General features: G+C 42.4%; 1 protein-coding gene across 2 annotated transcripts in view; it reads right to left on the reverse strand.

Moving 5' to 3' along the window:
• The window catches only part of LOC125723799 (ena/VASP-like protein), a 71,444-nt gene extending 61,588 nt beyond the window's left edge, over positions 1-9,856 (reverse strand). Inside the window, exons 1-2 of one of the 2 annotated variants that reach the window (XM_049000588.1) lie at positions 9,502-9,856; positions 9,269-9,345 (exon numbers count right to left, since the gene is read on the reverse strand). In XM_049000588.1, coding sequence (XP_048856545.1) covers positions 9,269-9,273 — 5 coding nt within the window. In that variant the 5' untranslated portion in view covers positions 9,274-9,345; positions 9,502-9,856. Of the gene's footprint in view, positions 1-9,268 lie in introns of both variants that reach the window. The other variant, XM_049000589.1, reaches the window with a different exon arrangement.
• Positions 9,857-14,867: the final 5,011 nt, after the last annotated feature.

Here is a 14,867-nt window from a genome sequence, read left to right on the forward strand (position 1 = left end):
CCAGTTGTTCAGTTCTCTGGGCCCAGTTGTTCAAAAGTAATCCAATGGGATTTCAGATTGGATTGAGTCTTGAGAACTGGTTGTTCAAAGTGAGTTCCAATCTCAGTTTTAATCTGGTTCAAACCTTCACTTTGTGTTGTTCAAAAGATTGTGTTTGAATTGGGATAGTTTGATCCAAAAACTCTGGATAACCCTGATCCCAACACAAGGTTGGATTCAGTGCGGATTTATGGCACAAAAAAAAACTTGAAAATTTATCACAAAAGCAATGTTTGGTGATGATATACACATTTATTTATATTTTGTACAATTGTTGAACTAGGACAGCGGCAGTGAAAATGAAGTAGGAAATAAGACATGAAGCCTTTCTGTATAGTCAAGAGAAAAAAAATCCCTGTGAGATATCTGCATTCAAACAAAATCTCAAAGCTCAAAACAAAATGCTCTACTGTCCATTGTATTTTAATGAAAATTACAATAATTACTATTACTCAATTCATCAGTCAGAAGTAATGTCTTACAATTGCATCCCTGACTGCATGTAAAGTCTGTCCATTATTTGGAGAAAACACTGGAGGTTGCTCTGGTTGCTCTTCATCAAGCTCAAGTCCATCATATACACCATAAAGAGGAACGTTACTCATGGTGGTGATGATATGCAAGACAATACAGGTTAGTATTATATGGCATGCCACCTTGAGCTCCACCCGCAAGTAGTTAAGGCATACAAAGCACCTCTTCAGTATTCAATTTAAACACTCAGTTGTGCATCTTGTTTTACAATGTGCAGAGTAGAAGCCTGCCTGCTTAGGTGTGTTTGCAACTATAAAAGGGGTCACCAGCCATGGTAGGAGTGGGTAAGCACTGTCTCCCAGTATTATGCCATTTGGTCAGTTGGACTGAAGCTCTCTGCATAGTGTGCTCTTCCTCAAGATATGTGCATCATGGACAGACCCTGGCCACTTCACAACACAGTTTGTGATGATGAGGTCAACGTTGCCCACAAGTTGGATATTGATGCTGTGTCTCCCCGTTCGGTTCACATACTGCAACTCCCTTTCATGATGTGCTTGAATATGCATAGGAGTGCAATCAATAACACCGATAGTATTAGGCATGTTTCCCAAAACAAAAAAAAATTACACTCAGTTTGAACCATCTGGTCATCCTTGAAATTTCATGATATGAAGATGTCTTCATTTTCACAGTGTCCCCAAAACAGTGTTGTCCCTGACACAGTGAGTCCCCGACACAGAGCTGTCCCTAATACAGTGAAGCTTCTGAAACCATGACACAGTGCTGTCCCTGACACAGAGCTGTCCCTGACATAGTGCAGCTCCTGAAACCATGACACAGTGCTGTCCCTGAAACCCCAACACAGAGCTGTCCCCAGCACAGTGTAGTCCCTGACACAGAGTTATCACTGACACAGTGCCGTCCCTGATACAGTGCTGTGAGAGTGCTATTTCTGACACAGTGCTGTGATAGGGTGCTGTCTCCGACAAAGTGCTGTCACTGACACAGTACTGTCCCCGACACAATGCTGTGATACAGTGATTCCCCAATACAGTGCTGTCCCTGACACAATGCTATCCGCAACACAGTTCTGTGGCAATGTGCTGTCCGCAGTACATAATGTAAAACTTATGGCTTACACATGCACATGAAAGTGTGTGCTGTACATTGTAAGAACTGTGTTGCACCTTACCTTGATAATCTCCTGTGACCCCAAAATAACAATTAGCTTGCCTGTCCAAGAAGCTTCTCCAGGATAATCCTGTTACTGATCTGCTCCTCCATTTCAGACCTCCCTTATTCTTTCTCCAGGTGTGATATTGACGGGGTGAAATTATTTCACTCTATGACTACAGTTGCTCTTTTCATGCATCATTAAAACATTCAGTTACTGAGTTTATGCATGTCACTGAATGCCAAGAATGTACACAATAAATTAAAACTAATGACTTTCTAATGACCTTTGTGTCATGTTGCAGGTTAATGTATCCAAAAATAAGTGTCATTTCCTTGATTTAAAAAAAATCTGATTCTGGACAAATGCATCGAATGTGAACTCTGTATCCAGTACGTTAAAAAAAAAAAAAAAAAAACATTAAACACTTCCTATCACATTATGCTCCCTTACTGTCACTGATGTACAAAACATGTGGTAAGATTTTAATGAGAACTAAAGAATTACATATATTTTTATAAGGGAGGGGGGTAATTCCAGACAGCAAAGCGTACAATGTAGCTCTCTCAAAATGTCACTCCATTACAGGGTACAGATAGATTATGGACAAATCAAAGACATATATTCACCTTATTACATGTCTTTGAACGGTGGTGGTTGAACCAACCAGGAGGTACAAGCTGACAGCATAACCAACTGAAGTACTGCACCACCTTCATTTTGTGCTACAGAGCACCCAGATTAACTAGGATACACACAACGCCTTAATATGTAACATAATTGACTGGGGTCAAATCACTGTGCAGATTGTGAAATGTCATCATCAGGACCCTGCACTGGATGAGGAATTATGAAGGCAAGAATATTTACAGACTGTGATTTCTTATGCGTCCCATCAATACTGAATCAAAGAGCAGGTTCAAAACATTTTAACTTTTTGAAAATTTCTATAATGTGTCATTATTTTAATTTTCATGGATGACTGAAATGTTTTACAGCTCAGTAAATTAAACTAAAAGTAAAATAAATCTTCCTACAGCAGAACAGAAAAAATGTACAAGGGTAGGAAGGTTCATCATTGCGAATTATTTTGTGATGAATACAGTTCTGTCACGGACCAACCCCGGGGATCCCCTAGTGACATCAGAAGGGCCACACCCCCTTTTAATATGGGACTGACTGAGTTCTCCATAGGACTTTCTCATATCGCTGAGTCCCGATTCGGGTCCCCTCCAGGAAGTGCACCATGTCTTTCCCTGCCAGGGCAATACAATGGAAATCCGGGATCCTGCAGGTCGTTTCTTTCCCAGTGCTCCATGGTTTTCAAGCTTCACCCTGCCTTTCCTACCAAACGATCCCGTGTAGCCTTTGCACATGTTCAGCTTGGGAGTGGTCGGTTGCAGCCTGGGATTCTGGTGCTGCCTTTTTGCTCCGCAAAATTAGGGTTGATACCCAGATTCACCAGCACTGGAGAGAATGACGCGTAAGGGAGGAACAACCCCAGACACAAGAATTTTTTCCTGTTAACCCCTCGGAGTCCGCACCTAAGCCGATGCAGGTTAATCGTACCAAGCTAACTCGGCAATAAAGGCGGATAACGTCTTGGGCCTGTCTGTATTGTGGCCAAGTCAGACATTTCATTGCCATGTGTCCAGTAAAAGGTCATATGCACCATTGAGGAGGAGGGCACTTGTGGGTGTAGTTCCAGCATATCCCTCCTTGGCTCATCGCAACCGTCTTCAGGCAACCGTTTTGTGGGTGTCCAACACGCAACCTCTGATGGCTCTCATTGACTCAGAAGCTGACAGGAGTTTTATTGATGCAACGCTCGTCCGCCAGTGGGGAATTCCCATGACTCAGGGACAGACACCTCTGGAAGTTCATGCCCTCAATGGGCACAAGATGGCCATGGTTAGCCACATTACTTCCCCGATTTTCTCCGTTTCTGTGGTAATCATGTGGAGCTCATATCGTTATATGTTATTGAGTCACCTCAGGCACCCCTTCACTTGGCGCACACGTGGTTATAGCAGCATAACTCTCAGATTGACTGGTCATGAGGTACCATTACGGGGTGGTCTCCATCATGCCTCTCACAGTGTCTGTCTGCCCCTGAGTCCACCTGAGTCCCTCATGGAGGAAGATTACCTGGACCTGTCCACCGTTCCCCCAGAATACCTCGATTTGAAGCTGGTGTTCAATAAGTCCTGTGCCTCTCCCCTTCCACCTCACCACTCCTCTGATTGTACAATCGAGTTGTTACCAGGTACAAGTCCTCCCAGGGGGGCATCTGTATTCCCTCTCAGCACTCAAGAGAAAGGCTATGGAGGATTACATTCGTGGAGCGTTAGCAGCAGGCCTTATCTGTCCTTCCTCGTCCCTTGTTTTTCTTTGTAAACAAGACAGATGGGTCATTTCATCCCTGTATCGACTATCGAGGACTCAACGAGGTAACTGTGAAGAACCAGTATCCGCTTTCATTAATCTCATCAGTTTTTGACCTTCTTCAGGGGGCTCGGATTTTCACCAAATTGGATCTACGGAAGTTTGAGAGGGTAGATGGCATGAAGGAACTGGCCCCCATCCTTCATATGACTTGTTTCGTGGGAGCAGTGTCCTGGGGACTCGAGGAGACGGTCCATGCATGCCAACATTTTGTTCAGCCTACAGAGGGAGTTACGGATCATGGATGCTCCAGTGAGGACATTCCTATCTTTTAGCTTCTCAAGCTGGGGTTCATCGAACCAGGGCCTTGCTTGCTGGTGGCCTTCCATGCTAGGCGACATTCGCAGCTATATTGCCACTTGTCCCACCTGTGCCAGGAGCAAGAGTTCTTCCCAGGCCTCAAAGGGTCTGTTACAGCCCCTTCCTGTTCCCCGTTGCCCCTGGTCCCATGTGGGTCTGGATTTTGTTACAGGTCTTCCTCTGTCCCGAGGGTTTACAGTGGTGCTGACAATTGTGGATAGTTTTTCTAAGGCTGTGCATTTTGTCCCAATTTTGAAATTCCCTTCTACTAAGGAGATGGTGAAGCTTTTCATCGACTTTGTCTTCAGCCTCCATGGATTACCACGCAAAGTGGTTTTTGACAGTGGGCCACAATTCATCTTCCACTTCTGGTGGGAGTTTTGTAAATTGATCGGAGCTTCTGAAAGCCTTTCCTCCAATTTTCATCCACAGACAAATGGTCAGAACAAGAGGGCCAGTCAAGACCTGGAGAACATGCTGCACTGTCTAGCATCTCACATGCAGAAGTCCTGGAGTGAATTTCTCCCTTGCTATGCCCATAACTCTCTGCCTGTTGCTTCCACAGGGTTGTCTCCTTTTCAGTGTTGCCTGGGCTATCAACCATTGCTGTTTCCTGTGTTGGAGGAGGAGGTGTTGGTCCCGTCAGTTCATCAGTTTCTTCGTCAATATCGGTGAACCTGTAGGTTGGCAAGATCCGCATTATTGCAATCCTGTGTCCACATGGAGAAGTATGCCAATCGGCATCATCCTCGGGCGCCCCCCCTTCACGTGGGTCAGAGGGTTTGGCTGGAGTCTTCCCCCTCCATGTGTCTTCTCATAAACTAGCTCCTCGATTCGTAGGTCCTTTCCCCATTGCCAAGATTCGCCTTCGTCTACCAGCTTCCATGCAACGGATCCATCCTACCTTTCACGTGTCTTTCCTCAAACCCCATGCGATCAGTCCCCCGGCCTCTCTTGCTGTGTCTCCCCCCCGCCTAGGCTGATTGATGGAGGTGAGGCGTACAGTGTCCATCATATATCGGATGTTCGTCGCAGGGCTCAGGGTCTGCAGTATCTCGTGTACTGGGAGGGTTATGGTCCAGAGGAACACTCCTGGATTCTGGCTAGGTTTATCCTGGATCCTTCTCTCATTGCTGACCTCTGTCGCAGGTGTTTCGAGGGGGCTGGGTCTACCTCCGGGTGGCGGTCTTTGGAGGGGGGTACTGTCACGCATCAATCCCGAGGATCCCCTAATGACGTCAGAAGGACCACACCCCCGGGGAGATCCCGACGAGGATTACCTTTCTCAGAAGTGGAAACTGCCCAATTACGTGCTTCTCAACCAGCTTGTCTGGTTTTCCCAGTTCTTGGGCAGTCTGATCTCTCAGCAGATTCGTAGCATTTTAATCATTTATACCTATTTTAGTTTGCCTGATCGGAAACTCCGATGTGAGATCTTCATGGCTAGTCCTGAGTTCAAGCATTTATTTCTGCCTGGTTACCTGCATCCAGTTTTCACCCCCAGACTCCGAAGTTTGCCTGCCCCCTCTGATTTCTGATGCTCATCGCCCGACTCCTGCCTGTCCACCGACCACCGAATACCTGCCTAAGCCCTCTGATCTCCGACGCACATCAACCGACCCCCGCCTGTTTCTTGTCTGTCGACTTGGAAGTAGCGATGAGAGTTTTTTTTCGCCCTTGCAAAAAATAAAGCCACTCCTCGCTCCTGATTCCACACAGGTGTCTTTTCTTCTCCGTATCCTTAACAAGTTCTTCAGGTTTAGCATTATTTCAGAGTTGTTATATTATTAAAAGTGAAAAAAAGTTTATAAATGAAGCACATTCTTCATTCCAGAATATATTTCCTAAAACACTGCCAATACAATACTTCATCCATCTTTCAAACACCTACCCTGTACAGGGTCAAGGGGGCCTGTGTTGGGCAGCAAAGGGTACAAGCTCCGGGAAGTGCCCTGAACAGAACAACAATCTACAGCATGGCAATTCAGAAATTCAAACTTGCATAAGATGTTGTTGCTCTGTGGAAGAAATGCAGATGCAACACGGGCTGGTAACATTCGAGCCTGCAACCATGCAAATGTGAGGCAATAGTGCTGGCCAAATTTATTCTTTTAAAAACCCAGAATTCCACTTAAAATGAAGTATTCATAACTTCATATTTAAATATCTTTAAATTGCTCACAGTAGCAAATGCATTTATTAGGCTAAACAGACAGAAACACATAAATACAAAAAACACTTCTAAGAATAAGCATTGTCGGAAGGCCTACTGATGCAATCATGCACACTGCACTTAGTTAAAAAAAATATTTAAAAAACAATTAACAATAAATCTAACTAAAACGGTAAGTTATTTTTGGGGTAAGCATGCATTTCAATTTTATTTTAATGACCGTAAGAAGATGCTTTGTTTTGTTTTGATGGGCCGAATGGCCTCCTCTCATTTGTATAGTTCTTATGTTCTTATGTTATATACCATCTTTAGCAGGCCATGTAAAAAAGCAGCTAAAAGCAATGTGTGGAGATTTTATCATGATTATCATGAGACTTCCAGCTGGTATGGGGATAACTCAAACATAATCTAGCTCAGGGGGAGGCAGTCCCGATCCTGGAGTGCCAGTATCCAGCAGGTTTTCCATTCTACCTGATGACTTACTGAGATCAGGTGTGGTTCAACAGAGAACAAATAGAAAACTAGCACTCCAGTTCAGAGTTGCCTACCCCTGATCTAACAGACCACATGCAGTAATTAAACCTATATGTGAAACTATCCCTTACACTTAGATACTAATGTGCTAGGATGTATTGGAAAGTTGTGTATATCTAAAAAAATCAGGTGCTACAATATTTACAATTCACATGTAGGCCTTTTTACACTATTGACTTTTTAAAACAATTTAATACTGTTATCAATAAATCACCCATCCATCTTCAAACCACATATCCTGGTCAGGGTCACAGGGGACTGAAGCATGTCTCAGGTAGTATAGGGGACGCAGCTGGAGACACTGGGTGGGATGCCAGTCCATCACAGGGCACATGCACATTCACAAGCACATAATAACTGCATGTCTTTGTACTGCAGGAGGACGCCATGGTATCCAGGGACACAGGGAGAACATGCAAAGTTCACACAGACACAAAGTGGATGTGAGATTCCAAATATGGTTACCCATGGAACCACAGTACCACGCTCTGTAAGTCATAGCAGTCAATAACAGCAATTAGAAAAAAATGTTACTGAAGTACTGGTAAAGGCAGTAAGATCACTGCTGTTTTTATTGTATAGCACATTATGGTAGCTGAATGGGTGAACAATGGTCAGGTTGTGGGTTTGAATCCAGGCCCCTGCATGATATATATTACATTTGCATATAGTCTAGGATTGTTTGTCTTTTCTCTCTGATTTCAGCTGGTGGTTTACATGTATTTTTGTGTAAATGTCACACTGTTTCTGTGTGAGTGTGCCCAAGGATTGCCTGATACATAATACGTTGTAATTATGTTTATTTTATTTTAGGCCTATGTAGTTTTTATCGAACATTACTCCTTCAAAATTACAAAACTGCAAACTGCCCCAATAAAGGGAATTTAACTCTTAACCATTAACAGCACATTGAAAATGCATATGTACAACAACAGTCATACGTCAAACAAAACGTAGGGAGGTTTCACATTTATTCGTCATACATTTACGTTTACTTGTAAATGTGGGGTAAAATGACTCACAGCTAGAATATTGTGAACTGTTATTTAATTAAGTAATTATTTCAAATATTTAATTAATACAGCTGGTAAAATATGCGAATAAACGATACATTTAGAGGGTTGGCTACCTTTGTCGTCTACATACTGACATACACAGATAAACAGTCATATTTTAATTCATTTTTTAGAACAATGTCCTTAAGGAGCAAAGTCTGGGTTTATGCATTCGCGAGTGCTAATAGGATACACCGAGTAGAGTTTCGCCTCCCCCCCCCCCCTTCTGCCTTTTAATGTAATAGCCGAATGCTATTAAAGTGTGAGAAATTTTGCGCATTTTATAGAAATAAGTCGAACGCAAGGCATTTTTTACCAAGGGTATGGCCTTTCACTATTTAAATCACCCAGTCATAATTTATTATTATTATTATTGTTATTATTATTATTATCGTTACGTATACAAGAACATAATAACGATCATTGTCACAATCACGTTCAGCCAATACGGCCATTTCATCATTTGCTTTCGCCGGTAACCGGATGCGATGCTGCGGCCACGGCGGTCCTCCCCTTCAAGTACGATCTTGCGGCACCCCTCGACTTATTATATCCATGTCACATTTTATCGTATAATCATCATCATCATCATCATCATCATCATCATCATAATCACTTATGTACGTGTTACAAATACAAACACAAGCGGAGGTTTAAACAATAAGGGATGACAAACCACTAGGGAAGACTAAGGTAATCGGTATAGAGGGGTATAAAACAGACTGAATATTATAATGAAGTAATGGAAGACGTATGTATCGTTATTGTCAGTGCCGCAGGAAACCCACCGCGCCGTATTAAACCGCTGTTCACCAAAAGCGATCACACTGCTGCATTGGCCGGATCGCATCCTTGTTAGTAACTGCGTCTTTCAATCCCTCTAATATGCGCACATTGAAGAAATATATTTTGAATGACAAGAATATAAAAATAAGTAAAACAAATGATCTATTTAGCAGCGTAAAGCACGAAAGACAATAAATCTGCCAGCATTTAGGCACCTTGCATTGTGAAATACCATACGGTCTGATAATTTTGCATGGTGTGTCAGACGAAACAAATGCCGCTTACCTCATTCTTCCCTTTTTCTCTTGTAAGACTGAGAAAAATCCGTTGATTGGTATTTATTTGAAGGCTCCACTGGGCAGCTATAACAAAGAGAAATCTCAGTCTGGTACTTATAATTTGATATTTTGTATATTAGGCCAGCCAGGCAGCGTAAGCAATGTCAATGTGTTGCTGATGCTGACGAGTGACGCCTGGGAAAAGCTACAGACTTCAAATTGCAAATGTTTTCTCTTAACCTTTTTGCGGACTACCATTCCCCTCTAGTTATTTTCCGCGTATCCCCTGTCCTATGTTGATGCATCGATGTCTGCTGTTGCTGTAAAATGGCACGGCGTCGCGTCTAACAGTTGTCCTTTAGTTGCCATCTTCCGTTCTTTTTCCTGCAGGGTTTACAGAGAAAGGGGGATGAGAGGTGGACACAACCTTACGATGCTGTGCTGCCCACTTGCGACAGCACCGCCCTACAATACAGCGGTCATGGGTAAAAGGGGAGCGCACATGTCCGCCCGCTGTCTGACTCAGGCTTAACAAACTGCCTGTAATATTGTTTTAAGGGTTAAATGTGCATTAAAAAAACGGTTTTTCCATGCGATTTTTGCAATGCAAAAGCATTCGAATACGCAGCTAACAATTTTTGGTCCCGAGAATTTTCGTGGAATGTTATTTTATAGTTAAGGGAGCGATCCCTGAAGGTTTGTTTGGGAGTCCTATGGTTTGCCTGGAAATTTATACGTTAATTTTGCTTGCATCTTTTGGTTTATGGATCATTCTCCTAAAGTTTGGATTGCGAAAACCTTTGCATAACCTTTGGGCACCATTCCTGTTTGGTTGTATTAATGTTCCCTTAACCAATGCTATACAAGAACACTTTGGAAAACCTCCTGGCAACGTTCCAGTTAGGTTCCCTAGCGTTATAGAAACGTTCATGTAATGTTAGAGGTCTCAAAACATTTGGAGAACGTTATGAGAAGGTTTTTGTAAAATAACCATAGGAGAACCATAGCCTAACATTAGTTGACTGGTAAATTTGGATTGTGACTTTAAACATTTACCTTGTTTGTTTTGCAAGAAATTACAATAAAAATATATTCATAATAACTGGACTGTTTTAGTGCAATAAATTAGCCGTACATAACATTTAAACAAGGTCTGTCAGTCAGCTTCACTGAGTGAAGTTTGTGGAGAGATGAGGGCCTGAAAATTGCTTATTAAGTTTGTGAGCTGCGAAAAGCAATTGTGGATTTTAAAAATATATAATGCACTTACTTTTTATGTATGTATTATTATATTAATCAATTATCTGTAACTGTTTGTCCTATTCAGGGTCATGGGGGTCTGCAGCCTATGTGAACAAGGCAGGGAACAGCCTAGGACAGTTCTAACCCATTGCAGGGTACACTCATATACACTGCAGTCACAGAGGCAATGTGGTAACTTCAGTTAAGCATGTTTTCAGATTATGAGGGGAAACCCATGAACTTGGAGGAAACCCCACAATGACACGGGGAGAACATGCAATCCCCATGTACATGGAACCTTGGCAGAGACTCAAACCCTGTTCTCAGAGGGGTGAGGCAACAGTGCTAACCATTGCATTGCTATGGCACCCCATGCAGGTGTTCTATAACCATTTTATTCTTACAAGGTACAATACTATTATTTGAAAAAAAGAATCTTTAGTTATTTATGCTCATTGCAAGAAAGCACTGGATGAGTGGTTGGCAGATGGACTGCTGGATCAAGTTTTGTTACTTTTGTGGACTATTTAATGTGCCTTCTTTTTTCTCTTGTATTGGTTTTTAGGCAGCTGTACAGTTTCCTTCAAACCCCTTTTTTGCTGGGCACCAGAGAATTGGCAGACAGCTTGTTACCCTAACTTTGCCTAAGTTCTGCTGTTTCCCTACAACTGTTTCCTGTCTAGTGTTTATCTCATAGTGACTATTCTATTCACATTATTTTTCAACATGCTGTTAGTTCTTTTAAACAGGGGTGAATTCTTGTTAATAAGTTAACATACATAAGTTAATATATCAACTTATATAATATTAGTACATACTAGATATTGTATGGTGTATATATTACACGTGTGTTGTACCTGTTGTTGTGTGTTGTTTTAAATAGATTAGTTGTTTACATACGACAGTACATGGCATTGAAATGCCTCCTCTGCCTTTAACCCATATGTGACATAGGGGGCAACTAATTCAGCACACAGGGAACAGTGCTTGGGGGTGGTACATTGTTGAGGGTACCATAGCACTACTTTGCTGGTTGGGATTGAAACCAACAATCTTTTGATTACAAGTGCATTTCCCTAACCATTAGGCTACGACTTCCCCACTTGTTCGCCTATTATATTAATTATGTTGCATTTATTATATGTACAGGTGACTATTCCCTCTGTTAGACGCTGCCTAAGTCTGCAAGAAGGAATGCAAGTTCATTGTACTTATACCTGTACTTGTACAAATGCCAGTAATTTTCTGAATCTTGAATTTCAGGTGGCTTAGCCAGAGACAGGCCAAGTCTTCCAGGGGGGTATTCCATTAATGTAGCTAAAGGAAGCCAAGACTCAAACTAGCAGCAATCTCTAAATATGGCCACAAGTCGTTCCACTAATGCAGTTCAGCTTTAACTAATCAAGACTCATGCAAGACAAACTTGCATAGCCTCACTTTGTCTCACTTAGTTAAGCGTTGTCTCAGGTGTGCGCACTGTTAACTTTGTCCGGAGCAGACTTGTTCACCCCAAGTTACCATGGTAGCTCAGCGGGGATTCATTTAAGACACGTTGATGGAACGGAACTCCCACTTAAATGAGCCAGACTTGTCAAAATAAGTCAGACTTTCCTTTAATCCTACTTCGTGGAATACCCCCCAGCTCCATTTTTAAATGGATTGTTTATTGTTTATTTAATATGATTATGTCATCATTATGTTTTGGTGCCAAGTGGACATGGGACATGTATCTAAGTCGCTGGTTACCAGAACTGGCAGATGTACCTCTTCTCCAGGTGTTCGAGGCTCTACCCATGGTAACATGTTACCTGTCAAAATGATCACACTTATCAAGGGTGTAGTGGAGGATGGATATATGAGCAGATATGAATAGTATCACTCAGGGCCAATTGTGATTCAGAACTGAAAACCTGTAATGAATCAGAGAATCTAGTCTCTGTCTGTCCTAATCTAATGTAAACAGGCTATTTGAATGTTACGGCAACATATAACCACATCCTAGTTACAATAATAATGATAATTAAAAGTGTCTTCCAGAAAATCTTTTATTCAGAAATACCTTATAAGATGCAAACTTCTGTATTTGTTTATGGATATGTAGAGGTATTTGATGCATTCAATTCAGTAATTAATAATACAAAAGCAGACTAAAATAATCCAGCTGCAATTTCTGGTCTTAACTTCTCCGCAAAGATCTTCACTATGATGTGCTTCGGGTTGTGAGCACAAATTCAGTTCAATTCTATTTGATTCGGTTCAATTCAGTTTTATTTGTATAGTGCATTTTCAAAACATTATAGTGTCTCAAAGCCCAAAGCCCCCAGTGAGTAATGTAGAGGCCACAGTGGCAAGGGAAAACTCCCTAGAACCTTCAGAGGAACCAGACTCAAAGAGGGAGCCCATCCTCCAGAGGCCAACAGAGGAAGTCAAATGGGCAAGATGGCAATTCACACTGTCCCACTTTTAACATTTGAGTCTCAAGCAGGCGGCAGACAGGTGATGGCAGGCAGCTCCTGGTGCTGCTTCAGATGGCAGGATGAACAGTGGTATAACAGCAGGGTATTCAGGAGAGACATCACAGGCAGAAGGGTGAGCAGGCTGGAATGACCCACAAGTAATGGAGACGTTGCAGGCAGCAGGGTAGGCAGACTATCTTGATAATTTGGTGTCGCCAAGCAGCACACCCCAGGAGGAGTAGGAAAAATAAAATGTGCAATTAGCCAAAGTAGGGGATATCAGTGCAATCAGATAAGCAGTGCAATCAGTTAGGTGATGTAAGTTCCGGCAGATAAGTAGGAGGGACAGACAAGTGGGAATGCCCCTGAAACATCAGCACTCCAATTCCACAAGGGAGTGTGATGCTAGATTGACAGCACTGACAGTTCAGTTCATCCAGAGCCAATGGCACCAATCCCCACCCAACTCTACACCTCACACTATAGGTCTAACTGGGAGTGAGGAGTTAGCTAGAGCTAGAACTAGTGTCCCTATACGATAAACTAAACAGGTGTGTTTTTAGTCTAGTCTTGAATATTGAGAGTGAGCCTGAAACCCGCACATCCGGTGGAAGACCATTCCACAGCTGAGGAGCTCTGTAGGAGAAAGCTCTGTAGCCTGCCGTAGCTCTTTCTACCTTAGGCACTAACAGATATCCCATGGCTTGAGAGCAAAGCAAGCGTGGAGGGTTGTATGTGGTCAGCAGATCACTAAGGTATTCTGGTGCAAGGCCATTCAGTGCTTTATAGGTTAATAGCAGTATTTTATAGTCAATTCGAGACTTAACTGGCAGCCAATGAAGAGACCGGTGTAATACAATCAAATTTTTTAATGTTTGTTAGAACTCTGGCTGCAGCATTCTGTACCAACTGAAGTTTATGCAAGGAACCAGACGGGCAACCCGATAGGAGGGCATTACAGTAGTCCAGTCTGGAAGTTATAAAGGCATGTATTAGTTTTTCTGTATCATGAAAGAAGAACATGTTCCAAGGCTTGGCTATGTTCCATAGATGGTAGAATGCTGTTCTAGTAATACTTCATATATATGTGAGCATCAAAGCGTAGATCATACACCTACATGTACAAAGTCAAGAGTCGCAGTAAATTTTGCTGTTAAAGGATCACTGTCATTCTCCATGCGAATTTTAAAATTGCCAACAACCACGGCTTTGTTAGTAGACCACCAGGTTTGTTGTGAAATCTGCTTCACATTACTGTACGGACCAGGCGGTCAATGATGACTGGAGGTGAAGGACTACAAAACTTCTAATGCTATAGCCACTTTTTTCAGACACTTCTAGGATAGACTGAAATATTGCAGTAACACCACGACCTTTGCGATTTGGTTGACTGTTATGCTTTTACAGATGTGGACAAATTCGTTGGTACCAACGAATTTGTCCACATCTGTCCACTTTCAGACAGGTGCTTTTAATTGAATCACTTTTCAGGAAAAATAAAGCATTGTTTTAATGAGCTGTAAGGGTACCAACAAATTTGTTCACGTCTGTAACTATTCAGCTGGAGTAGCTTCATTTAGTGTTAATGTCATGCCCTGCTCGTCCTACCCTCTCGTCGGCCACACCCCCTCATCTACCCCATGTGGATTCCCCATGTTCACCAGCTGTTTCTCGTTGTTGCGATTAGTTCAGAGTATTTAAGTCCACGTCAGAGTATTTTTCCCCAGGCCTGTCATTGACTTTACGTGTGTTTTGCATTGTGTCACCCCATTAATAATTCCTTTTTTCGTATTCACAGCTTCCTTCGCCTGTTCCCTGTGCCGATCATGACACTATGAATTAATTCGATGTAAGCCGGGTCTCAGTAAGGCATAAGACACCAAAACTAAAATCATTAATCATTTCATT

This window comes from Brienomyrus brachyistius, unplaced genomic scaffold (assembly GCF_023856365.1).
Source record: "Brienomyrus brachyistius isolate T26 unplaced genomic scaffold, BBRACH_0.4 scaffold51, whole genome shotgun sequence".
NCBI classification, from domain to species: Eukaryota; Metazoa; Chordata; class Actinopteri; order Osteoglossiformes; family Mormyridae; genus Brienomyrus; species Brienomyrus brachyistius.